This window comes from Neoarius graeffei, chromosome 18 (genome assembly GCF_027579695.1).
Source record: "Neoarius graeffei isolate fNeoGra1 chromosome 18, fNeoGra1.pri, whole genome shotgun sequence".
In the NCBI taxonomy this organism is placed as follows: Eukaryota; Metazoa; Chordata; class Actinopteri; order Siluriformes; family Ariidae; genus Neoarius; species Neoarius graeffei.
This window is the reverse complement of record NC_083586.1, coordinates 33,786,474-33,811,868: the sequence shown is the minus strand read 5'-3', so window position 1 is coordinate 33,811,868 and position 25,395 is coordinate 33,786,474. Positions and strand designations below refer to the sequence as shown.

The 25,395-nt window shown below is 41.6% G+C and overlaps 2 protein-coding genes across 2 annotated transcripts in view; one reads left to right on the top strand and one right to left on the bottom strand.

Annotated features, from left to right (window-relative positions):
• Positions 1 to 12,474, top strand: part of sugt1 (SGT1 homolog, MIS12 kinetochore complex assembly cochaperone) — a 76,155-nt gene extending 63,681 nt beyond the window's left edge. Inside the window, exons 11-13 of the mRNA XM_060898722.1 lie at positions 3,981 to 4,077; positions 4,182 to 4,354; positions 11,885 to 12,474. Coding sequence (XP_060754705.1) covers positions 3,981 to 4,077; positions 4,182 to 4,354; positions 11,885 to 11,986 — 372 coding nt within the window. The 3' untranslated portion in view covers positions 11,987 to 12,474. The remainder of the gene's footprint in view (positions 1 to 3,980; positions 4,078 to 4,181; positions 4,355 to 11,884) is intronic.
• Positions 12,475 to 13,880: 1,406 nt separating this feature from the next.
• Positions 13,881 to 25,395, bottom strand: part of cnmd (chondromodulin) — a 28,377-nt gene continuing 16,862 nt past the window's right edge. The window contains exons 6-7 of the mRNA XM_060899498.1: positions 25,165 to 25,256; positions 13,881 to 14,105 (exon numbers count right to left, since the gene is read on the bottom strand). Of these exons, the coding sequence (XP_060755481.1) occupies positions 13,881 to 14,105; positions 25,165 to 25,256 (317 nt within the window). The remainder of the gene's footprint in view (positions 14,106 to 25,164; positions 25,257 to 25,395) is intronic.

Here is a 25,395-nt window from a genome sequence, read left to right as displayed (position 1 = left end):
GAGAGGCCTTCAGTTGCTTAGAAGTTACCCTGGGGTCCTTTGTCACCTTTGACTATTACACGCCTTGCTCTTGGAGTGATCTTTGTTGGTCGACCACTCCTGGGGAGGGTAACAATGGTCTTGAATTTCCTCCATTTGTACACAATCTGTCTGACTGTGGATTGGTGGAGTCCAAACTCTTTAGAGATGGTTTTGTAACCTTTTCCAGCCTGATGAGCATCAACAACACTTTTTCTGAGGTCCTCAGAAATCTCCTTTGTTTGTGCCATGATACACTTCCACAAACATGTGTTGTGAAGATCAGACTTTGATAGATCCCTGTTCTTTAAATAAAACAGGGTGCCCACTCACACCTGATTGTCATCCCATTGACTGAAAACACCTGACTCTAATTTCACCTTCAAATTAACTGCTAATCCTAGAGGTTCACATACTTTTGCCACGCACAGATATGTAATATTGGATCATTTTCCTCAATAAATAAATGACCAAGTATAATATTTTTGTCTCATTTGTTTAACTGGGTTCTCTTTATCTACTTTTAGGACTTGTGTGAAAATCTGATGATGTTTTAGGTCATATTTATGCAGAAATATAGGAAATTCTAAAGGGTTCACAAACTTTGAAGCACCACTGTATCTCTGCTGCATTTTGGAAAAAAAAATTATAGAGACTTGTGACTAGGGCTGCACGATATATGCGATGTTCGATAACATGACTGAATATCTCGATATCGATATGTATCACGATAATTAAATATATAATGTTTTTCTTACCTCTACTCGTCGTTCTGCCCTGTATCTAGCATTTAAAAAAACACCCAATGCATCGCTTCCATTCCAACATTATTTTTTATTGGAAAAACATGGCTATACCTGCAATGGTGTCCATCAATCATCTTTAAATCTCTTAATTTTTGTGAGCGCAGCAGAAAATGTCTTAAGTTGAAGTAAACAAAAAACTGAAAACTACATTACATTAACATAAAGCATTCAAAATGGCAATTTCAGCGGCTCCCGGGAGATGAAGGTGAGCGACACAGATTCACCATAAACTCAAACACAATCTGTTAATAACACATGTGGGTGAGAGGGCAGTGGTGTGTGTGTGTGAGAGAGAGAGAGAGAGAGAGAGCGGTAGTGTGTGTGTGTGTGTGTGTGTGTGTGTGTGTGTGTGTGTGAGAGAGAGAGTGAGTGAGAGCGGTAGTGTGTGTGTGTGAGAGTGAGAGGTAGTGTGTGTGTGTGTGTGAGAGAGAGAGCGCGGTTTTATGTTTTTATGCTTCTGTACAGCAGTGTTTGTCCCAGTGAGCCGCCCCACCCTGTTTTACAGGTACATGTCTTGCAAAGTACCTGAGTTTGCAGTGCATCACCCCTCCTGAATCCAAAGTACTTCCAAATAGCAGACGTGCATTTTTTTTTTGGAAACCAGTTCCTCCTCACACAAGTTTGTCTCACCACACTTGCTCCCGCCTTCCGCCATCACCACGAGGCTTTTACTTGTTTTGCAATAGGGGGCGGAGTTATCCCGCGGCGCTTGTTGACATTCAAATGTGATTGGACGGCACAGAAAAATGTGCCTTTTATCGAAATTTAAGTAATTTTTGCGGTATGTGTATCGCAAACTATGATATCGCGATATCGATACTTTTTCGATATATTGTGCAGCCCTACTTGTGACCTTGAAATTTTATTAGAACCCCATACTGGTTTTTTTTGTTTGTTTGTTTTTTTTTTTTGCTTACTTTGGTACTTGTGTAGATTTCAGTACAGAACCTGCAGAATGAACCGTTTGAGTGAACTGAAGACCCTGCAGTTGTCCGACCTCAAAGTGACTGACCCACTCATCATTATTGTTGCTGGCTGACTGCAGCGTACCCACATTAGCTTATCTTACTAACCTTCTTATTTCAGCAAACCTGCCTGATTACACTTCTAAACATCTATTGTATATGTGGGAATGTTTATTTAATGAATTTACAGGACTATATTATTAGGCTTCTCCCACATGCCTTTGAATATCCCAGAAGCAGTAAATTGCTGGGTAGCTGCTTCAGATGCAGACTTTGGTACTGATCAAGATTTTGTTGGCAGTGAACAGTAAATTATGTGCATTGTGTGTATCAGCTGTGTAATTAATCCTTGATCTAAGTCAGTGGTTCCCTAGGGCTCGGGAACTTTGGAAATGGATGGAAGCCCTAGGTTTTTAAAGCAAAAGCTTGTTTTTTAATAAAGCATCTTGGGGTTGGTTTTCACTTTCACTCGAACATGGTCTCAAATGAAATGTCAACATGGAATTCTGAGCTGGCAAATAGGATTTTTTTTTTTTTTTCTTTCTTTGTGAAAAACCGAGCCTAAGGCATCTCAAGTAGGAAGTGAATTAGAATGTCAAAAGTTGGACTTAATCTTGTTAATGCAAGCATATTTTTGTGCTTGACATTTTATTTCATGTGGGTTTTTTTTTTTTTAATGCAAGTGTGTTTCTGGAGGTCAAAACATTTTAAATCTCTGCTGTATCTTTCACATAAAGTTTTGCTTGTTTGACTATCTTAACCCCTCGCATAAGTCCATTTCGTCAGTGAGAGGTGCCTGACCTTGCTTGTTATTCCGGTATGACGAGAAACCAATTACCAGCTGCCTTAATGGACAGAACGGAGAAGGGGGCGGATGAGGAAGGAATGGAAAGGCAGAGGGCACGATCTGAAGCTCTGCTGCTGTTGTGAATCATTTCCCTTGCAAACAAATAATCAGACCCATCCCCTTTTAATTCCCACACTTGGCTCTGGTGGTTTATTTATTTCTTTTTAATGAGATGTTTTATAACCCACAGCCAGATGTCAGCGTCTTGTACATTGACACTTTTACCCCTCCTCCCTACCGCCTTCTTTTGGGTATTTTAGGTGGTGCGAATTAAAGAACCTCGGGATCTGTGACATGCCAGGGATGGTCACCGGCTGCTCTAATGGCTGTGACGATGACAGGCAGGCAGTTTTTAGGTGGGATGGTGGGATGATTTTTTTTTTTTTTCCCTTCCCGCCACCCCTCAGGGTCCTAATGGCACTGTCAGGCTGCTTCGCTGATCCCCGTCAGGATTCTCAGCAGTTGTGCTGTGCTTGTCACCTCCCCTTCCACCCAGCCCCAACAGGAGATTAATGGTGCATAGCCCAACGAGTGAGTGAAGAAAAAAAAAAAATGAGCCAGTCCTCACAAGTCATCATCCATGGCAGTGCTGGTAACTGCTCAAAGCTGTAAAAAGCAGGAGAGGTGTAAAAATGTTCACCTACTGTTCAGAGGGCAATCCCCACCCCCACACCCTTTCTTCAGTTTCTCTGAGGATTTTTTCCCCCTCCTCCATCTTTCACATATTCTCACTTGACTCTTTCACCAGGCCAGAGGTTCTAATTTACAGCTTGATTGCCTCCACCTAAATCACTATTTGAGGCACTTTGCTGTAGCTGCACCATTGGAACTGATTTTAATTTTGTCTCGTTTATATTTCCGTTATTAGGTTTAAAGGATGCTTGGTGATGATGGAGCTCTGTTATAAAAGAATATATTGACCAAGCAGTTTCAACTGCAAAATTACTTGGAATAAAATTGTGTGTCAGAGGTTTAATTCGGGTTTTATCCCCCCCCCATCCAAAACATTTTTTCAATCCAAACATCTACCATGCCCTAGCATCCCCGTTTCTAATTTACAGCCATCTGCACCAAATCTCCTGCTAACCTTTATGAAAGATCAGGTTTTTTTCATACGGTTCGCCACTCAGTACACTTCTTCTTTCTTTTGTAAGCTCATTGGTGATTTGTGGTGCACTGCTCCGTTGTACTCTACTGTTTCTGAGGAATGTTCTCCTATCAGAATTGCTCATTATGTCTGTGAAGGGTTTCAGGCATCCCAGTCATTTTACATGCCTAGGCAGCAAAGCAAGGTGACTGGATATGACAGTAGCTCATTGCCTGTTTTTGCTCGCCCTCCATTAGATCGAGATAAAAATGAAGAAAACTGAAGCCATCCGTTGGGAGAAGCTGGAAGGCGAAGGCATCCTTCCCAACTTGAAGTACTTTTCTCCATCTCCGAGTCAGTATCAAGAAGCACATATCTCTTCTTCAGAAATCAAGTCAGCCTGGCAATTCCCTCCTCTCAATTTTTGCTTTTCTCTGTTATTCCCGTTCTCATTTCAGACCAATACCCATCATCCTCCCACTACACCCGCAACTGGGACAAGCTGGTGGGTGATATTAAGGAAGAAGAGAAGAATGAGAAGCTAGAGGGAGATGCAGCACTGAATAAGCTGTTCCAGCAGATCTACTCTGATGGCTCAGATGAGGTCAAGAGGGCCATGAACAAGTCCTTTGTAAGTAATGGTTTGGAAAGCAATCACCCTTTCATTGTTTTGCAGTAACATTAGAAAAACACTCGATACTTCGCATCCTTAGGCTACGTTTACATTAGACCGTATCTGTCTCGTTTTCTTCGCGGATGCACTGTCCGTTTACATTAAACCACCTGGAAAAGCTGGGAAACGGGAATCCGCCAGCGTCCACGTATTCAATCTAGATCGTATCTGGTCCGGTGCTGTGTAAACATTGAGATACGCGAATACGCTGTGCTGAGCTCTAGCTGGCGTCCTCATTGGACAACGTCACTGTGACATCCACCTTCCTGATTCGCTGGCGTTGGTCATGTGACGCGACTGCTGAAAAACGGCGCAGACTTCCGCCTTGTATCACCTTTCATTAAAGAGTATAAAAGTATGAAAATACTGATGCAAATACTGCCCTTTGTGTAGTTATGATTGTCTTTAGGCTTGCCATCCTTCCACTTGCAAGTAGTAAGTGATATGCACTGGGATCACACACACAGCGGCTCAGTCCCGAATCGTGGCTTGTGCACTTCACTCGCGCGCTGTGTGAGCTGCGCAGGGCCGGAGTGCGCACCCTCCAGAGGACACTCGCTGTTCAGGGCGGAGTGATTTGGAGCGCAGGATGCCTGCGGAGCCGAGCGTATCCGTGTATTGGTGTTGCTGTGTGCACGGCTAACGGTTTTAGTGTAAACGTGAATCGTTTTAAGAACGTTAATCTGATGATCCGCTGATTCGACGTAATGTAAACGTAGCCTTAGAACCCGGCTGATGCAAATTGCATCCAACTTCACATCTGTTTTTCTCAGTTGAATTTCTCATGAAGTGTTCATCACAGCAAGGTGGATTGCATAATGCATTAAATGGAATGCCTTGGCCTTTCCAGCAAGGCTAGTTCCTTTTCTATGCAACAGTGTTAGCAAGAACAGTAATTTTGAATTTACATCTAATTTTAATCGTAATTACAATCTCCATGCAGCTCTGCGTCCATCGCCGCACCCGTTACTTTTTTTTTTTGTCTAGATTACTCATGAACTCATCAGTGCAGAGATATGAAACGCATATCACAAGAAAGCAGAGTCAGCGCTTTAAGGATGCTAGTCACGTGTGCAATATTTGCACATACCAAAGTAATTATGATATTAATACTGAGTAAACTTCTGCAAAGTGATCACTTCACTAATTTCTTCACCCATTTTCACTCTCCAGTTTCTCGGCTCAATAAGTCACAAAGTCCCCATCACTTCACAACGTACCATTAAAGCAGATACGCAGAACCATGGCCTCAGTTTTTGTTTATACATGCCTTGAGACCTCAAGAATGGCACAGGAATAGTTTTAAGCGTGAAGAATAAATCTAATCGTAATTTTTATGATTAAAATGATTCATATAGGTAGCGGTCTGAGTGAATGACCTTGACACCTGTGAGGTCACCGCAGGAAGTCTATCGGTCTCATCGCCATTTCCGCTATACTAAAAAACAGAGCTGACTGCAACTCCAATCCTCCATTTTGAGCTAATTTATCGTCATGCCATGTAGACGTGTTGCTGGTGGGTGCAGTAACACGACAGAAGGTGGATATATGTTGCATTCATGGCCCAAGAATGTTCAAACTGCAAAGATTTGGACGTGTTTTGCGAGAAGTTTACGGGTATATTGGGCGCCTACGAAGTGGTCTCTCCTCTGCTCTGCGCATTTTACTGAAGACTCGTACGAGACCTCTGATCTGTTGAGGAGCGTTGGCTATAAGCCCGTATTGAAAGAGGGTGCAGTATCAACAATTTTTAAAGGAAAAGGAAAGCAAGTTCAGTTGCACCAGTTCTTCTGGAGTGTGAGCCGAGGGTTGTTGCTAAAACCCGGGAGGGAACGGGACTGGACGTATTATCGCTTGGGCAGTGACCTTCCCGCGGTTGTTGCTAAAACCAGTGACATCCCATCCCGGGTTTTAGTAATTGCCTGAGCTGAGCAGTAATGGCGGAGTACTCCATATGGAGAAAATGGAGAATGAGTGGACCAGCTGTCTGATTTTCTCCACTGGATACGCTTGCCTCAGCTGCAATATCTCGCCCTTACGTGGAAGAAGCGAATGAACAGAGAACTGAACGAACAACTGAAAGTCAGATTGTTTCAAAATAATCGGCCACAAGAAGCGAGAACGCAGACAGATAAGCTGCGACTCTCATTTGGATACAAAACAACAAAAACAACACTCGTTGTTTACCTGCATTGAGATTAATACATGTAGCTTGTATTGTGTGTTTAAGTTACCGGTATAAGATTATTTAATTTGCTTCAGAATGTGATTGTCTCAGTTCATCTGATTATTTAATTAGCCTTTTATGTTTTATCAGTGAAAATGCATGCATGTACATGTATGTTGCATAAGTTATAACACCCATCCTGTTTTAATGAGAGTCAACCCACAATCAATGAAGTCAAATCAGTCCTAGTTGAGCCAGTCGGTAACGGGATTTCTTACTTTCACCATAAATTATTTATTTATATGACTTTGGTCTATAGCTGTCAAAGGCCTCGGCCTTAAAACCGGTTACCGCTGTGACGTCACGCACTCAGGGCTGGCTGGCTCAGCGGAGCAGCTCGAATGCCAACTTTGCGGTCGATTTTAACTCTCAAAAATATATATTATTTGATTCCCATTTATGCAGCATACAAGAGTCAAGGATGGAGATACTATCCACTCAGAAATTTATTTAAAAATAAAGGTTCTGCGTATCTCCTTTAAGATCTCCTTACCCTTTTCGATGGTAGTGATTGTTTCTCTGTACGACAGAGTGTTGTCGAGTAATTTTTGCGGTGAAATCAATGACATTTATTTCCATTAAGCACTAAGCACACATTTTGGCAAATTGCTAAGTTAGAGAGTATCTCACTCTCGTCATAATGGTTCTGATATTGTCAGATTGCCCTACACAGTTATGAAAGGATATCTCTATTGCTGGCATTTTATAGCGAGATATGTGTCAAAACAATTTCATAAAACATGATTTTTTTTTTTTGCCTTAGTATAACGGCTGATCTGTAAACACTACACATTTTTATATCATAACACAAGTCACGTACACATGGATAATAAATTTTATCTAAAAACACATATATATATACACACACACAGTACGCTAGCCCTTTTAATGACCAAGATGTAAGAGCTTAAACGTGAAGGTAGTGAAAACGACCTCGGCTTCAAATTTACATATAGTCTTTTAAGATTGCCAACATAAGATTTAGATTCATTTACAGGAATTGACAAATCATAACGTCATTAAAGGAGAACTGAAGTCATTTTTAAACTTGCTTTATTTCTTAATTGGCTTGTTATTCAATTACGTTTTCAGTTTTAGTAACCTTATATCGTGACTCGTATCGGCAACTAATTGCAATTAAATATGATACTTATCGGCCTATTCAGTTTTTAGCCGTGTTAAATTTAGTTCGTTTGGTCCACGGCAAGTGTCGCTTATCCGCGCGATCTTCACGAGACTTGTGCGAGACTTCGAAACGTCAAGTGTCAGCCAGGTGTCAGTGCCGCCATTTTGAAAACTGTTTTCCAAATGAAATCTTGCACAAAAACGAGTTTAAATGACGATTACTGCCTACTTTTTTCAAACTTTCCTGATTGCTATCAAAACAAACAAAACTTCTGGCTTGATTACATCAGCATTCGAAAGAGGGTGCGTGCTTTGGCAGATGTTGGTCACTTTCCCTGTGTCCGAAATCACCCCGTACTCACTATATAGGGCACTATATAGTGGGGACGCCATTTTGTAGTGCTGTCTGAAACCTTAGTGAGGATTATTTACACCCTATATAGACCCTTTTCGCGACCGCCATTTTGGACATGTAGTGGACTTCGGCTCGAATCGGTTTGAATGCGAGGAAGGCGACAAACATGAAGGAAAAAGGAGCGAGATGCAGAAAACTGTATTTACTAGTTTACTGTAATTATGATCTGGCAGCTATTTACACCGGATCCAGTGTAAATAGCTGCCGGAGCCAACGTCCGAGCTTGCCGGAGCGCGCTCCGGCAAGCTCGGACGTTGGCTCCGGCAGCTATTTACACTGGATCCGGTGTAAATAGCTGCCAGATCATAATTACAGTAAACTAGAATGGAATGTTAACAGCAATGTAATGCCTTTTCTGGCTAATTTTATTCGTCTTACCTCCAACAAAGTGGTCACTACACAAGCGTTGGTATGCCGCTATCCATCTTCTCCGTCGGTCAGCATCTACCGGGATCCGATAAAATGATAACCCTTGCCTTGTGTGTTGATGGTTACTACATCCAGGTGCACAACAATATAGTGGCATGATGGAAGTCTTGCTGAAAATAAACACTTTCTTTGCTGCCGTTCCTCAATGTTGGCTGTGGTAAACTACTGGTAGTACACGTCCAAAATGGCGGCCGCGTTTGTCGTGACGTCACGTGAAAAGGGTCCATAGTGCACTCAAAGTATCCCACAATGCATCACGAAAAGTAGTGTACAACCGATGGTCACTAACCAAAGCAGTATATGCCATCATGCATTGCGGTTGTGCCGAAAGAAATAAAATTAAAAATCTCAAATTTGATTTAATAAAAGGCAGCGGCAAAGAAGAAAGTATTCAGCCTTGATTTAAAAAAAACCTGGAAGATGCAGGTACTTTGTATTGATTAATGTGGGTAATGGATTTATCACAAAATCACATGCACGTATTTATTATTTTGAAAACCCACCAGCCGACTGATCTGGCACATTTTAATTGTGCGACAGTAATGACGTAAATACCAGCGCGACGGACTAGTGTCCGAAAGCCTTTTTTCATTTTACCAGTGAGCTCCTCTCCTCTATATAGTAATTCCCTATATAGTGAGTAGTGAACGAGTGAGCGATTTCAGACACGGAACGTTGGCAGATGTCGGTCACTTTGAGTTCCGCTGTACGTTTTACTTCCGTCCTACGATGTCTCGCACAGGTCTTAACGAATCTCGTTTACGGCCATCACTTTGACATATGGACTGATATATAACAGAGCATATTTCAAACACTCGTAACTTGCTACAGCAGTGACAAAATAGCGATCAAAGATGCATTCCGATATTTACAGGGTTTCCGCGGAGTCTTTAAAAGTCTAAAATTTGATAATCCTAATTTAAGGCCTTAAAAAGTCTAAAATACGAGCATATTTTGCATTGTAGGTCTTAAATGTAATTTTGTGAAGTCTTAAATCCTTACGTCTGTTTACCCCATTCGCGCTTTTTTTTTTTTTGTTAAATGCGTTGGTGATATTCATAATTAGTCGTATAGGCTAGGCCTACTTAATATCAGCAGTAGGCTACACTGCAAACTACAAATGAGACACAGTGGAATCTGGCGTCTAGCCTGGTCGGCATGGTGATGCACAGGGCATGGTACGTGCGCATTTAGACAGTAGAGCCTAAAAGAAGCGAGGGAGATTGTCACGGTTTGTAGCAAAATGGGCAAATGCAAGTTTAACGCCTGCTGGCTTGAACGCAGTGATTTCGTAGACTGGTTAAAACGCGTACCAAACAATCCGTTTGAGGCGTACTGCACATTGTGCAAAAGAACACTCAAACTCGGCACCCTGGGTGTAAAGACACTGGAATCGCACGCGAAAGCGGAGAAGCACCAGGCTGCCCATAAAAGTCTGCAACAATCGCATGCCATCACTCAATTTTGTTCACCGTCGTCAGGTCCAAGCACATCTTGAGACGGTGTATCAGCTAACTCCGTGCGAACTGTCACGTTACAACACACAAACCGTACGGAATCGAATGCCTCATAAAAGCAATGACAAGATTGGGGAGCTTTTTCAGGCCATGTTTCCCGATTCTAACATTGCCCAAACGTTCCGCTGCGGCAGTGTAGTTCTCTCTCTCTCTCTCTCTCTCTCTCTCTCTCTCTCCATTTAATCAATTTGTTAATGATCTAGTGTAATGCAGTGGTTTTTTAACTTTTTTTCCAACATCCCTTTCTCCCTCTCTGACGCCCCACCCCACCCCCATTTTAGTCGGTTTGTCAATGATCTAATGCCATAATCTTTCACTTCCTGTTATGTTTCTGTTCCTCATTAATGCAAGAGCGCACCTTAGGGATGTAATGAGTTCATTGGTGAATGATAATAAATTTTGTTATTTTGAAAGTAATTCAGGCTCTCCCAATTTTCTTTATTTTTTTTGTGCGGCATAAGTCTTAAATTTAACCTGTTATGGTCTTAAAAAGGTCTTAAAAAGTCTTAAATTGATCTTGTTCAAGCCTGCAGAAACCCTGAAATGAGAGAAATAGAATTTTGATTATGATAAAATTTGCCTTCAGTTCTCCTTTAACTAGCCGGCTGGGTGACTGAAAGCTCCGGTGCTTGTTTGGGTTGCCCAGAAACTTTATTAAGTTGGCTAAAATTTAGTAGTTCGGGTATTTTAACTCAAAATTATGGACAGCTAGTAAGAGTAAGGAAAATGAGCACGTACTCAAATACCCAGGGAATCCTGAGCAAGGGACAACTGTGTAGCCAATCCATTTAGTAAAAAATAGCTGCCACAAATATCCAGACTGCCTCAACTGATGCGTGTTGTGCATCAAACGGCACGATACTAACACTAGTTATGTTCAACATGCACGCAAATAATACACTTCTTCACAAAAACAAGTTTAAGTATAAGGGTCTCCCCCCTTTTTGGTTTCTGGGCAGAAAAGGATAAAACTCTCGTGGTTAAAGCATCAACAGCCTGCTGAATTTTCTTGTCTGTTGGCCAACTAGGAATAAAAATAAATAAATAGGCTTGAGACGCAGTCTGCTTGTTCTATGCACTCAGCCTTGGTAAGGGTAAGATTTTCATAAAGTGTAGAGCTGACTTTTTTTTTTTTTAATTAATGAAATAAAACAAAGACACATCCAAGGATTTTAATTATACATTTGAGAATTACTTTTCCGTTTTTCATAAAGGCTGATACTGAAAGGAGAAATCTTTGTCTCCGTTAGTGTAGATCAGTTATTACTGATGTGACTTCAAATAGTACCGCTGATGCATCTGAATTTTTTTTTTTTTGTCCATTATAACTTCAAATACTTTAACATTTACTCATAGTACTAACTAGTTTACAGAAGTACTTTCTTTTAACTGTGTGTTATATCTTGCTCATTCTTTAAAAAGATTGTCATGTTTCATCTGGTGAGATGCGGAATGATGAGCTGAGAGACCTTTGGCCCTCTGGACCAAATATTAATATTTAATGAAGATTAATATGATATTTGTGATCTCTGTGGAAACATTGCTTAGCTCTCTTTGGAAATGAAAATTGATTTATGGTCTGATTTTTATCCTTCCTTGCTTGCTTGCTTGCTTTATTTATGAAATATCAATGAGATACATTTTGAGGTTTTACTTGTTTGTTGTGACGATCATCATGCATTCAGCTTCATACATTTCCTGTGCTTGTCAAAATAGCAGCTTTGTTCCATTATGCAGTTTCCTGAGAGTTTAATCTCTCCTTCATCTCTACACAGATGGAATCCGGAGGCACAGTCCTCAGTACTAACTGGACAGACGTGGGCAAAAGGAAAGTAGAAGTAAATCCCCCTGATGATATGGAATGGAAGCAATATTGAAGGAACTTGGCGTGATGATCTCAACAGACAGTTTCATCACCACCAAACAGTCCTGGCCTTCCCTTCATTACGCTCACTGTGTCTTATTCACAATTGGCCTGTCCTTCAGACATAACTGCATAATTATAAGTTGGGACTAATGATTGTAGTGAGCACTTATCACTCATAATTATTTACCGGTGACGCTGAAGATTGGTCTAGGGTGAAAGTTCATCTGTGTCGAAGGACCAACTCCTGATGTTTTAGACGTCTTCGACACATGCCGTTTTTCTTTTTTTTTTTAAATAAAAACTGGTGTGTGATACGGAGGCTGGCTGTCTCCGTCATCTCGTCACTGACATTATTCAACCTCAAGTATCGCTCATCACTTCTCAAGTAGTCATGCATCAGTATACATATGGTCATTTTTACAATGTATTTTAGGGGTTGTGTTTTCTTTAAATATTATTAAAATGCATTGTAAATAAATATTTCTCGTGGTCTGGAAATTGAAGTCTTTTTTTTTTCCCCAATAATTAGGATGGTTTGTTAAGCCTCACACTGACTGACTGACTTGTTTTCTGGGGGAATGTAAATATTTCATATGAAGCTACTTGACAAAACACTTCAGTCATCGGTTAAATGACAAATTCATGTCACACAGTTCATATCTGAAGCTAATCAAACAGGAGCGTTTTATGGCTCTAGAGTAAACTGGCATTTTCTCCCTCGTCTAAAGCCTAGGTCACAACCGGACGTACGATTTTTTTGGCCGTGCGATTTTTGGCGTTTCCCAAATCGCTGCGTTTTTTTTGTTCGTGGAGAAAGACGCACGTTGGCCCTAAGTTTGTCTTGCAACCTGAAAGAAACGTAAGCGCCCGTAGAGTTCGTTTGACATGACAAAGAACCTCTGCGGCCGGTCTATGGCTCGAAAATCAGCACGTCACACGCGCGCCCTCCGTGCGTTTCTTGCACGTAGACCGGCTGTAGGAGCACGTACGGCCGGTTGGGACCGAGGCTTTATGCAGCTTCTCTAGTCAGACATCAAAAAGAACTCAACCATTTGCATTATGGGTATGATCTCAAGTCATGAGCAATAAAAAGCACTAAGCAATAAAGAACTCCTGCCTTCTTTATTAATGTAGTGATTTCCCCTCATTTTATCCCTGAATTCTGGCCTTCATTACTGAACAAAACAACTGCTGAAGCAGAGACGATGTAACACAGGCGTGCACAAACATTTCTAATGTAGAAAATGTAGACCTTTATTACACTTTGGCTTTATATTGAAAAGGCAGTTTGAAAGCAGCAATATTTGTCTAAAATTAACATAAAAAGGCCAGAAATCATTTTATGTTGCATCAAAAGTAATATACAGGGAAAGACAACAGTTTTAAGGCAAGCAAGAATATCTTGAATATCTCATTTAGGCATTTATGCTTTGCTGCTATTCAAAGACTTGTCTGCTGCTCTCTGAAGCAAATTATTACATATATTTACATCAAAAGGAAAAAGAATGTTTTACTTTAGCTTGCATCTCATTTGATGTGGGCAAGATTTTAATTCCTTACTAGCTTGATGGCACCAGCGTGTAAAAAAAAAAAATTTCGGACAAGATGTCTTGGCTGTTCAGTATGTAAAACTATATATTAGAATTCTTTCCCCATAACTAGTCCTTTTAATGTACATTGTTCATATTTTTTTTTTTTTTGCCAGAATTTTTTTCTTCACACTGTTCCCCAAAAATGCTGGCGTGATTCAATAACAGACTTTCATACTAATACAAACAGTATTCTAATACATTAGACTCCATAATAATAACTGGTACATTTTTTTTTGCATGATGTGATGGCCTGTGCTGAGGCTTCTCTGTTGGAAACTAGCTTTCTTTGTGAGTCCATCCTTTATGGAGCCTTTAGACAAGGCCCATGATGCGAGCCACCCACCAGCTGCATGGCATGATCAGACGGCACACTTGCCTGCAGCCGCTGTAGTGGTATGGCCATGGTTCGAAGCCACGCAGAGGCTCGCAGACACGCATGCAGTGTGTATAGCTACGGCGACATTCGGAGCAGCACACACCCGTGTGGTCCAGCATGGTGTCAACCGTCATTGGGCTCTCCTCACCCTCCTCACGACGCTGCAATTGGGCCAGACATGTTAGTCATGGATAAACATCCCAGTTTGACGATTATCATGATTTTAAAAATGATGACAAATTCATAGAAGAGAAACCGTGAAACTACACAGATGGTAGTCTGAGCTCAGGACACTTGTGTGGTGCCAGTGCTACTTGCTGTGTTAATGTCCTTCGCCCTCAACAGTAACTTGTATTGTTCTGAGTACAGCTTTTTAAACAGTACTGTATTGAGCTTTCCATAGTAAATCAACAAATACAGCCCCGATTCCAAAAAAGTTGGGACAAAGTACAAATTGTAAATAAAAACGGAATGCAATGATGTGGAAGTTTCAAAATTCCATATTTTATTCAGAATAGAACATAGATGACATATCAAATGTTTAAACTGAGAAAATGTATCATTTAAAGAGAAAAATTAGGTGATTTTAAGTTTCATGACAACAACACATCTCAAAAAAGTTGGGACAAGGCCATCTTTACCACTGTGAGACATCCCCTTTTCTCTTTACAACAGTCTGTAAACGTCTGGGGACTGAGGAGACAAGTTGCTCAAGTTTAGGGATAGGAATGTTAACCCATTCTTGTCTAATGTAGGATTCTAGTTGCTCAACTGTCTTAGGTCTTTTTTGTCGTATCTTCCGTTTTATGATGCGCCAAATGTTTTCTATGGGTGAAAGATCTGGACTGCAGGCTGGCCAGTTCAGTACCCGGACCCTACCCAGACCCTTCGTCTGGATGGGAGCATATGTTGCTCTAGAACCTGGATATACCTTTCAGCATTGATGTCTTTCCAGATGTGTAAGCTGCCCATGCCACACGCACTAATGCAGCCCCATACCATCAGAGATGCAGGCTTCTGAACTGAGCGCTGATAACAACTTGGGTCGTCCTTCTCCTCTTTAGTCCGAATGACACGGCGTCCCTGATTTCCATAAAGAACTTCAAATTTTGATTCGTCTGACCACAGAACAGTTTTCCACTTTGCCACAGTCCATTTTAAATGAGCCTTGGCCCAGAGAAGACGTCTGCGCTTCTGGATCATGTTTAGATACGGCTTCTTCTTTGAACTATAGAGTTTTATCTGGCAACGGCGGATGGCACGGTGAATTGTGTTCACAGATAATGTTCTCTGGAAATATTCCTGAGCCCATTTTGTGATTTCCAGTACAGAAGCATGCCTGTATGTGATGCAGTGCCGTCTAAGGGCCCGAAGATCATGGGCACCCAGTATGGTTTTCCGGCCTTGACCCTTACGCACAGAGATTCTTCCAGATTCTCTGAATCTTTTGATGATATTATGCACTGTAGATGATGATATGTTCAAACTCTTTGCAATTTTACACTGTCGAACTCCTTTCTGATATTGCTCCACTATTTGTCGGCGCAGAATTAGGGGGATTGGTGATCCTCTTCCCAGCTTTACTTCTGAGAGCCGCTGCCACTCCAAGATGCTCTTTTTATACCCAGTCATGTTAATGACCTATTGCCAGTTGACCTAATGAGTTGCAATTTGGTCCTCCAGCTGTTCCTTTTTTGTACCTTTAACTTTTCCAGCCTCTTATTGCCCCTGTCCCAACTTTTTTGAGATGTGTTGCTGTCATGAAATTTCAAATGAGCCAATATTTGGCATGAAATTTCAAAATGTCTCACTTTCGACATTTGATATGTTGTCTATGTTCTATTGTGAATACAATATCAGTTTTTGAGATTTGTAAATTATTGCATTCTGTTTTTATTTGCAATTTGTACTTTGTCCCAACTTTTTTGGAATCGGGGTTGTATAACGAAATGTAAAATAGTCACGGTGTCTGATACACAAAAATAAGGTACTAAAATGTTATCTAAGCAGCAACACTGTGCAGCCAAAAGTATGTGGACACCTCACCATCATTGCCCTGTGTGCTATTTGAAAGCTATGGGTATTAATATGGATTTGGTTCCCCCTTTGCTGCTATAGCAGCCTCCACTCTTCTGGGACGGCTTTCTGCTATTTTAGAACATGGTTTCAGCCGATTCAGCACAAGAGTACAGAGTTCCAGTTTATCCCAAAAGTGTTCAGTAGGGTGGAGGTCAGGACTTTGTGCTGGCCATTTGAGTTTCACACCAACTCAGCAAACCTTGTCTTTATGGAGATCGCTTTGTGCACAGGACCACTGTCATGCTGAACATATTGATACTACAGTACACAAAGACATTCTAGACAATTGTATGCTTCCGATTTTGAGGTAATGGTTTGAGGAAGGCTGACATACAGTGGGTATAAAAAGTGTACACACCCTGTTAAAATGATAGGGTTTTTCTGATGTAAAAAAAAATGAGACCACAATAAATAATTTCAAAACTTTTCCTACCTTTAATGTGACCTATAACCTGTACAATTCAATTGAAAAACAAATCTGTTCTGGGGGAAAATGTTTAAAAAAGTACACTAAGCTGGTTGCATAAGTGTGCACACCCTTAAACTAATACTTTGTTGAAGCACCTTTTGATTTAATTACAGCATTCAGTCTTTTTGGGTTCACACCTGCCATCAATTAAAATGACTCTCATTAACCCCAAATAAAGTTCAGATATTTACTCAGTTGCATCCTCCAGCAAAAGCCAGGGTTCACAGAGAGCTTACAAAGCATCAAAGGGAGCTCATTGTTGAAAGGTATCAGTCAGGAGAAGGGGACAAAAACATTTTCACAGCATTAGATATACCATGGAGCACAGTGAAGACCGTCATCAAGAAGTGGAGAAAATATGGGACAACAGTGACATTAGCGAGAACTGGACGTCCCTCCAAAATTGATGAAAAGACAAGACGAAAACTGGTCAGGGAGGCTGCCGAGAGGCCTACAGCAACACTGAAGGAGCTGCAGGAATTTCTGGCAAGTACTGGTTGTGTACTACATGTGACAACAATCTCCCGCATTCTCCATATGTCTGGACTATGAGGTAGGGTCAAAGAAAAACATCCAGGCCTGGCTAAATTTTGAAAAAAAAAAAAATTACATCAACTCTCCCAAAAGCATGTGGGAAAATGTGTTATGGTCTGATGAAACCAAGGTTGAACTTTTTGGCCACAATTCCAAAAGGTATGTTTGGCACAAAAACAACACCGTGCATCACCAAAAGAACCCCATACCCACGGTGAAGCGTGGTGGTGGCAGCATCATGTTTTGGGGTTGGTTTTCTTCAGCTGGAACAGGGGCTTTAGTCAAGGTAGAGGAAATTATGAACAGTTCTAAATACCAGTCAATTTTGGCCCAAAACCTTCAGGTGTCTGCTAGAAAGCTGAAGATGAATAATTTCATCTTTCAACACGACAATGGCCCCAAAAAAGTTTTGAAATGGCCCAGCCAGAGCCCAGACCAAAATCCAATTGAAAATCTGTGGGGTGACCTGAAGAGGGCTGTGACCAAGAGATGTCCTCGCAATCTGACAGATTTGGAGCATTTTTGCAAGGAAGAGTGGGCAAATATTGCCAAGTCTAGATGTGGCAGGCTGATAGACTCCGACCCAAAAAGACTGAATGCCGTAATTAAATCAAAAGATGCTTCATCAAAGTATTAGTTTAAGGGTGTGCACACTTATGCAACCAGCTTATTGTACATTTTTTATTTTTTATGTCCCCCCCCCAACAAATTTGTTTGTTTTTCAATTGAATTGTACAGGTTATAGGTCACATTAAAGGTGGGAAAAGTTTTGAAATTGTTTAAAACCTATCATTTTAACGGGGTGTGTACATGTTTTATATCCACTGTATGGGTGTGAAGATCGAATGTCTACATACTTTCAGCCATATAATGTACAGTGGCAAGAAAAATTACTTGAACCCTTTGGAATTACCTGCATGTATGCATAAATTCATCTTAAATTCATGGTTTTCAATAAAAACATGAATGATTATATTCGGGCGGCACGGTGGTGTAGTGGTTAGCGCTGTCGCCTCACAGCAAGGAGGTCCGGGTTCGAGCCCCGTGGCCGGCGAGGGCCTTTCTGTGTGGAGTTTGCATGTTCTCCCTGTGTCCGCGTGGGTTTCCTCCGGTTGCTCTGGTTTCCCCCACAGTCCAAAGACATGCAAGTTAGGCTAACTGCACTGTAAAAAAAAAAAGTTACACCAACTTAAAAATTCAAGGCAACTTACTGCACAGGATTTTTGAGTTTATGTGACAACTAAGATTTTTAAGTTTTGAAGAAAGTTGTGCCAACTTATACTTTTGCTCTCAGATAACTTAGCCTTCATATTCACACAAACTTAATTTTTTTCAGTTTTACATGATAAGAATTCAACTTTAAGGCCACTAATCTTTCATCCAAGTAAAAACTAAAAAATTTGAGTTCAATTTTCTTTTTATCCCACAATAAAACAAATAACAATCCAGTTCAAATAGCATGTTTATTTTAACATGATGGTAGCAAAACTGCTATAAAACTGTAGTGGCAGTGCTTTTTTGTGAAGTCACACATTCACTGATTTTAAGCCTGAAGCTAATTTGACAAACGAAATGTGCAAACAATTCAGTATACTGAATTGTTTGCACATTTCATTTGTCAAATTTGTTTTTACTTGGATGAAAGATTATTGGCCTTAAAGTTGAATTCTTATCATGTAAAACTGAAAAAATTAAGTTTGTGTGAATATGACGGCTAAGTTATCTGAGACCAAAAGTATAAGTTGGCACAACTTTCTTCAAAACTTAAACATCTTAGTTGTCACATAAACTCAAAAATCCTGCGCAGTAAGTTGCCTTGAATTTTTAACTTGGCGTAACTTTTTTTTTTTTTTACAGTGTGGTTACTCTAAATTGAGCGTAGGTGTGAATGTGAGTGTGAATGGTTGTCTGTGTCTATGTGTCAGCCCTGTGATGACCTGGTGACTTGTCCAGGGTGTACCCCACCTTTCGCCCGTAGTCAGCTGGGATAGGCTCCAGCTTGCCTGCGACCCTGTAGGACAGGATAAAGTGGCTAGAGATAATGGATGGATGGATGATTATATTTGTTTTTGTGTTATTGGTTAAAACATTGTTCATTATTTTAACTTGGATGAAGATTACATCCATCCATCCATTACCTGTAGCCGCTTGTCCTGTCCTACAGGGTCGCAGGCAAGCTGGAGCCTATCCCAGCTAACTATGGGCGAGAGGCAGGGTACACCCTGGACAAGTCGCCAGGTCATCACAGGGCTAACAGATCAGACTATATTTGAAGATAAATTTATACATAAATGCAGGTAATTCCAGAGAGTTCCCATACTTTTTCCTGCCACTGTATTTCAGACCTGTTAGTTTATTTGCTGAGTCTGATTTCAGATCAAAACTGATTGATTCCTCTTTGGTTTGGTTTGGTTTCACCTCATCAACAAGTTTGGCCAGAAATATAATGATGTAAAAAAAAAAAAAAGGAAACAAACCTTTGTCAAACATAGGCAGAAATCATACAAATCACCTGAGCATGGAAAACCGAGCTGGCTCCAAGTAAATAACTAGTTGAAAGATTTTGTGTCCTGCACCCAGTTTTAACAATACGAGGCATTTCCGCAGTGCTACAGCTCTGTCCTTTGGCACACGCTCTGCCTCAGCTTGTACCTGTATCTATGGAAAAATGTTGTTTGCAACTCGCAACAGATGACTTGCAACCACGTGATCAAAATGTGCTACATCATGAGCGTCCGCCATGATGGTGGATATACAAAGCAACTAGGATGGCAGCCATTGAAAACATCTGTAAACAATGCTGAATTTTCTCAGTATTACCACGATTTGAACGGTCGAGCGAAGATAGATATATGTGTGGTTTTGACCCATATTATTTAAAAAAGTCAGACTTTTCTGAAGATAAGACGCTTGTACCGACCATTGAGTACGAATACAGGTCATTTCGTCCAAAGCCTTTTTCATACGCACTATCAATTATTTTATACTTCAGGTATTTGTTTGTTCGAAAAAAAGGAGGAATTCTCAATGGAATTCAACCGAAGCAAAACACATTTTTGTAAAGCAAATGCGTGCATAGTATGGATCATATTAAATCTTTAGGCGCCGAGCAGCACTCTCGCGGGGGCTTCGTTTGCAGATCCCAGGCTGAAGCGCAGTCCTACTGACCTGAGACTGTGCTCTTTCGAATGGGGAGGCTTAGAGTGAGGTGCCTGCAAAATTTGGCTTTGCTGTGAGCTCCACTGGCTGAATTATAAATTTTTAAAGCCGGCTGGATCATGTTAAATCTTTAGGCGCTCTTGCAGCACTCTTGCAGGGGCTTCGTTCGTGAATACCAGAATACCTGAAATATAAAATAATAGATAGTGCGTCTGAAGGCTTTGGATGGAATGTCTTAACTATTGGACGAAGTGTCCTGATCCCCTCGTCTCCTCTCCGTACTAAGCCTGGGAGTTTCCTCGCCCTCTTTCCGAATCACGGATGGAATTCTAAAAAATCGGAACATGCCACGGTCACGAGTACTGTTGTGTACAACCATATACAGCACAAATATATGGCATAGCTAAAAGAATGCGTAAAGCAGTGGAAAAACAAATAGAGTTGCGCATACGTGACTATGTTTTGTATGGAATGTCGCTTGACCCCGTATTTGTATATCCACCAACATGGCCGACATCCAGGTTTCTATTTTGCTTTGACGTCACTTGCAAGTCAAGGTTACATGGTGTGTTTGGTTAACTTCCTGTGTTTGGGTTAATTCAGAGTTGAATCACTTTCTCACTGCAGTTGATTTGGAACAGTCAGTACGTTTACATGCACATCCAAATCAAGCTACTGTCGGTAATCGAGCTAAGGGTCCCAGCAGGGTGCCAGAGAAATCCAATCCTACATGCACACAAGGAAATCGAGCTATTGTGTGAGGTACATTGTGCACCCGAGCCACAGGTGGCGCTACACGCCCCATCGTGTTGGTACACTTCCGGTTGTCGTCATGAAGAAGAGCTATTCAAGAGTGTAAACAAAGTTATCAGTTCCGTGTTCTCCATTGCGCGTTTTTCTCCCGTCCATGAATTTTAATATATTCAACTCCTTAAGCTGAATGAGCATGAACTCTGTCTCCTCATTGCTCCAGAAGTGCATGTTTCTGCTCGCCATTTTCTCTTCTTCGTTTGTTCCTCCTGACCTCTTCTGCTGCTCGGTACTACTGTTGTCATGCCGACCGAGGCTGTTGTGTTTCCCGCTTGTGGTCTCGTCACTCGTCACTTCCGGAAGGGGCAGTGCTGAAGTAAGTAGCTGGACTACGTAGCTCGATAGGGTTTACATGCACTAAGTAGCTCGGCAAAAATCGCATAATCTAGGTTGTGTAGCTCGATTACGAGAAATCAAGTTCGGTTCAATTTCAGCCGAGCTAAGGTGTTTCCATGGCATTTAGAACTTCGATTTCAGTCGAGCAACGGCAGAAATTCGATTTTCTCTATGTGCATGTAAACGCACTGAGTGAGACAACCTCACTTAGAGGCTGTCAGACTGATATCTGAGTGCAACGGCTGTGTTCTCACCTGCTTGTACAACCCACACTAAGGGTTTGATTCAAATGGGTTAAACATTGCATATGTGAATGCACCGAAGTGAATCAGAGGTGAAAAGATTATTGCAGATTTGAAAGTTAGTGGGTACAGGATAAATTCAGTACAAATGTACAAAGTCTTTCCACAAGTTTCTACAATAATATCATGCAACCGTGCATCATCTGGATGCCAAAAGCTGAGGTCTATTATCATTAAAAACAAACAAAAAAAGCATTCTAAGACTGAGTCGATACGCATGTACTAAAAAGTAAAGCTGTATCTGCGGGCTTTTTTCTCAAATGGTTTTTCAGTTTTGTGGAAATGGACTGAAGAGAGCGATTTTTGGAAGAAAGAGGAGGAGAGGGTCAACAGAAGGATTCTGGTTCTGTAGAAAGGTCTGTTAGATTAGATGCTGGGTGACAGGCATGGCCTCCTACAGTGACCCTAACATCTGTCCATGCTCTCACATCTGTGCATATTGCCTTCTAATTTATAACAATAGGAGGGTCCAGTTACAAGATGGTACATTAGGGTGCCACTGAGTCTAATGGCCAACATTTTTTTTTCAATGTTTTCCAGGTCCCACCCTCTCATTTTGTTCCTTTTATGAAGCATAGTAATTATTCCAAGTTTCATACAAATATATGCATATTTTTTGGTAGCTCAATGGGCTGAAATGTTTTCATAGAGTAACTATTCAGTAGCTGTTGCATGCGTGTATTAACACTCTTATTCAACACGTTTGTGATAAAGGTCTACCTAAAAGCCTAGTTCACATGCGCATGTGCAAAATCTGCTCCGCAGAATGATTGGCGGCTGTTGCTAAAGCTGCAATAAAATCATTCTCTGGACACTTGTGGTACTAAGTGAAATCCTGGTCGGTTTAGCATTCTTTGACTCTGCAGTGTCAGCTGAGGTGAAGTCAGCCATGGTGAAAGCCCTTGACAAGAAAACAACATATCGTCCTCGACGCATTGCCTTCAACCCCACAGTATCTCAGAAGCAGTTGTTTGACTTTGTATCACAACACACCAAGCAGCTTTTCACAGCTTTTAACATACCGCAGAAATTCCTCATGAACAGTCCAGATACATGGAGCAGTGACAATGATTACATTGTTGGCCAACAGAAAGTGAGAAGTCTGAAAGTCGTCAACGATGCAGCCGAGCAAGGGGTGGCCTTGATTCAGGCGTTCAATGGAGTCCTGACCAATCAAGAAGAACAAAAACAGTTCTTGTTGCAAGTCGTGGAGAAACACCGCCATGACTTTCCAAACAGTAACAAATCCACCTTGACTGCACTCACTGCAGCTGCTGTTGACAACTAAATTGCAGACAACTCATTTGACATTTTGGTCACTGTTTGTGTTAATCTGTTTGTGTTCAAAAATCATTTGTTGACTTTTGAAGTAACTGCTAGTAACTGTTTGATATTCATGATTTCTGCAGTATTCTGGTTTTTTATGTTAAATTTAACATTATATGATTATATCAGAATTTTTCGGAAAATTACACATATTGTATAACTTTGGAACTGTTGAGCTACCATAGCTTGGGCCCACCCATCCTAAGTGTGACGCAACACGAGGGTCTGTTGCGAGCTTAGTCTGGCAAGGCAAGCTATCTCCAGCTCTTCCAAGCTCCCGAAAAATCGGGAGCCAATCAACTTTGAGCATCTCCAGCGGCCCTGGGTAGAGGCGTGTTCAAGGCAGTGACGTAGTAGAACTGCGACCGGAAGCCATAGATTGTTTACAGAATCTATGCCGGAAGCGCTTCATTCACTAGAAACGTTACGAACATGGAGCAGCGGCAAGCCTTTGACACAGCGGTAGATGCTGTATTGAAAGCATTGAACGGGAAGTTCTCATTGAAAACGGAGCAAAGAGCAGCCCTGGAGGTATTTATCTTCTTCCTGTTACTCAAGCAGTTTCCGTCGCGTCACATACGTCAGAGGAAAGAGTGATGTGATTGGTTTAAGCTTCGTCACAGCCTTTTCTGGCTTCGACCATTAGCAAACTGAGGCATTTCAGGGAGGCGGGTCAACCACACGCTTTGGGAAACGGTTGGGCTTAATATATTTGCCAGACCAAATGCTCGCAGAGCTTTGAAGTTGCGTTAGCCAGACTAGAGCTACCAGTAGATATTAATATAATACATCCACACTTTGTCACATTTTTTCTTTTCACATTATGAACACATTTAGGGGGTGGGATAATGAAAATTAGAAACTTCATTTTTGAGTGGCACCCTAATGGTACATGCATATTCTGTGACACAATAATACACCAAATACATCCCATTCTCATTATCTCTAGCCGCTTTATCCTTCTACAGGGTCACAGGCAAGCTGGAGCCTATCCCAGCTGACTACGGGCGAAAGGCGGGGTACACCCTGGACAAGTCGCCAGGTCATTATAGGGCTGACACACAGACACAGACAACCATTCACACTCACATTCACACCTACAATTTAGAGTCACCAGTTAAACTTACCTGCATGTCTTTGGACTGTGGGGGAAACCGGAGCACCCGGAGGAAACCCACGCGGACACGGGGAGAACATGCAAACTCCGCACAGAAAGGCCCTCGCCGGCCACGGGGCTCGAACCCGGACCTTCTTGCTGTGAGGCGACAGCGCTAACCACTACACCACCGTGCCGCCATACACCAAATAATTTTGGTTTATCTCATCTCATCTCATCTCATTATCTCAAGCCGCTTTATCCTTCTACAGGGTCGCAGGCAAGCTGGAGCCTATCCCAGCTGACTACGGGCGAAAGGCGGGGTACACCCTGGACAAGTCGCCAGGTCATCACAGGGCTGACGCATAGACACAGACAACCATTCACACTCACATTCACACCTACGGTCAATTTAGAGTCACCAGTTAACCTAACCTGCATGTCTTTGGACTGTGGGGGAAACCGGAGCACCCGGAGGAAACCCACGCGGACACGGGGAGAACATGCAAACTCCACACAGAAAGGCCCTTGCCGGCCCCGGGGCTCGAACCCAGGACCTTCTTGCTGTGAGGCGAGCTAACCACTACACCACCGTGCCGCCATACACCAAATAATTTTGGTTTATATATAGACAGTTATGGGAGGGAAAAAATCAAATAGAACAATCCTCAGCATTATATTGTTGTTTTCTTTGCTGAAGAAAGGGTTAAACAACTATAGGCCAAAAATTGGCCCAAAATAAAAATAGCATGATCAGTGGTCCACAACTGATGTAGACAAGTATCGACTGGTGAGCTCTGAATTGACACTCCTGAAATATTGCTGCGCTGCTGTCTGGCCTCGAGCATCAGAGTGATGACAACTGGGATGGACATTTTTGCCAAATGGATGTTCACATTTTATTGAAATTACTGCCATGTTAAGTATGGCTGCAGGCGGTACAACTACCATTACATCAAAGCTGTCAATCATGCAGGGGTCGCTTTTTGAAATCCAATGTGACTTCTGCATGTTAATTCAGATTTATATCTTTCGCTCCCTCTCCCTCTGGTTCATCCTTACACATACAACCATCATGTGGAAAACATTTCAAGCCAAATGGCACTCACATGGTAAGGGTTGTTAGGGTTGAATGGAACGCTGTCATCATTGTCTTCAGGAGCCTGTCGTCTGGCCCTTGGAACCGGTTTCTTTTGCTCTCCTGGAATGGACAGCGAACATGATTCATGCAAAACAGCAATTAAATTGATCACATTTTTGTTCTTTAATTTGAAGAATATTGTGCATGCTGATTGTACAGTTGAACCATCTTTTTTGAGTCATTGTTAATTCAAAGTGTG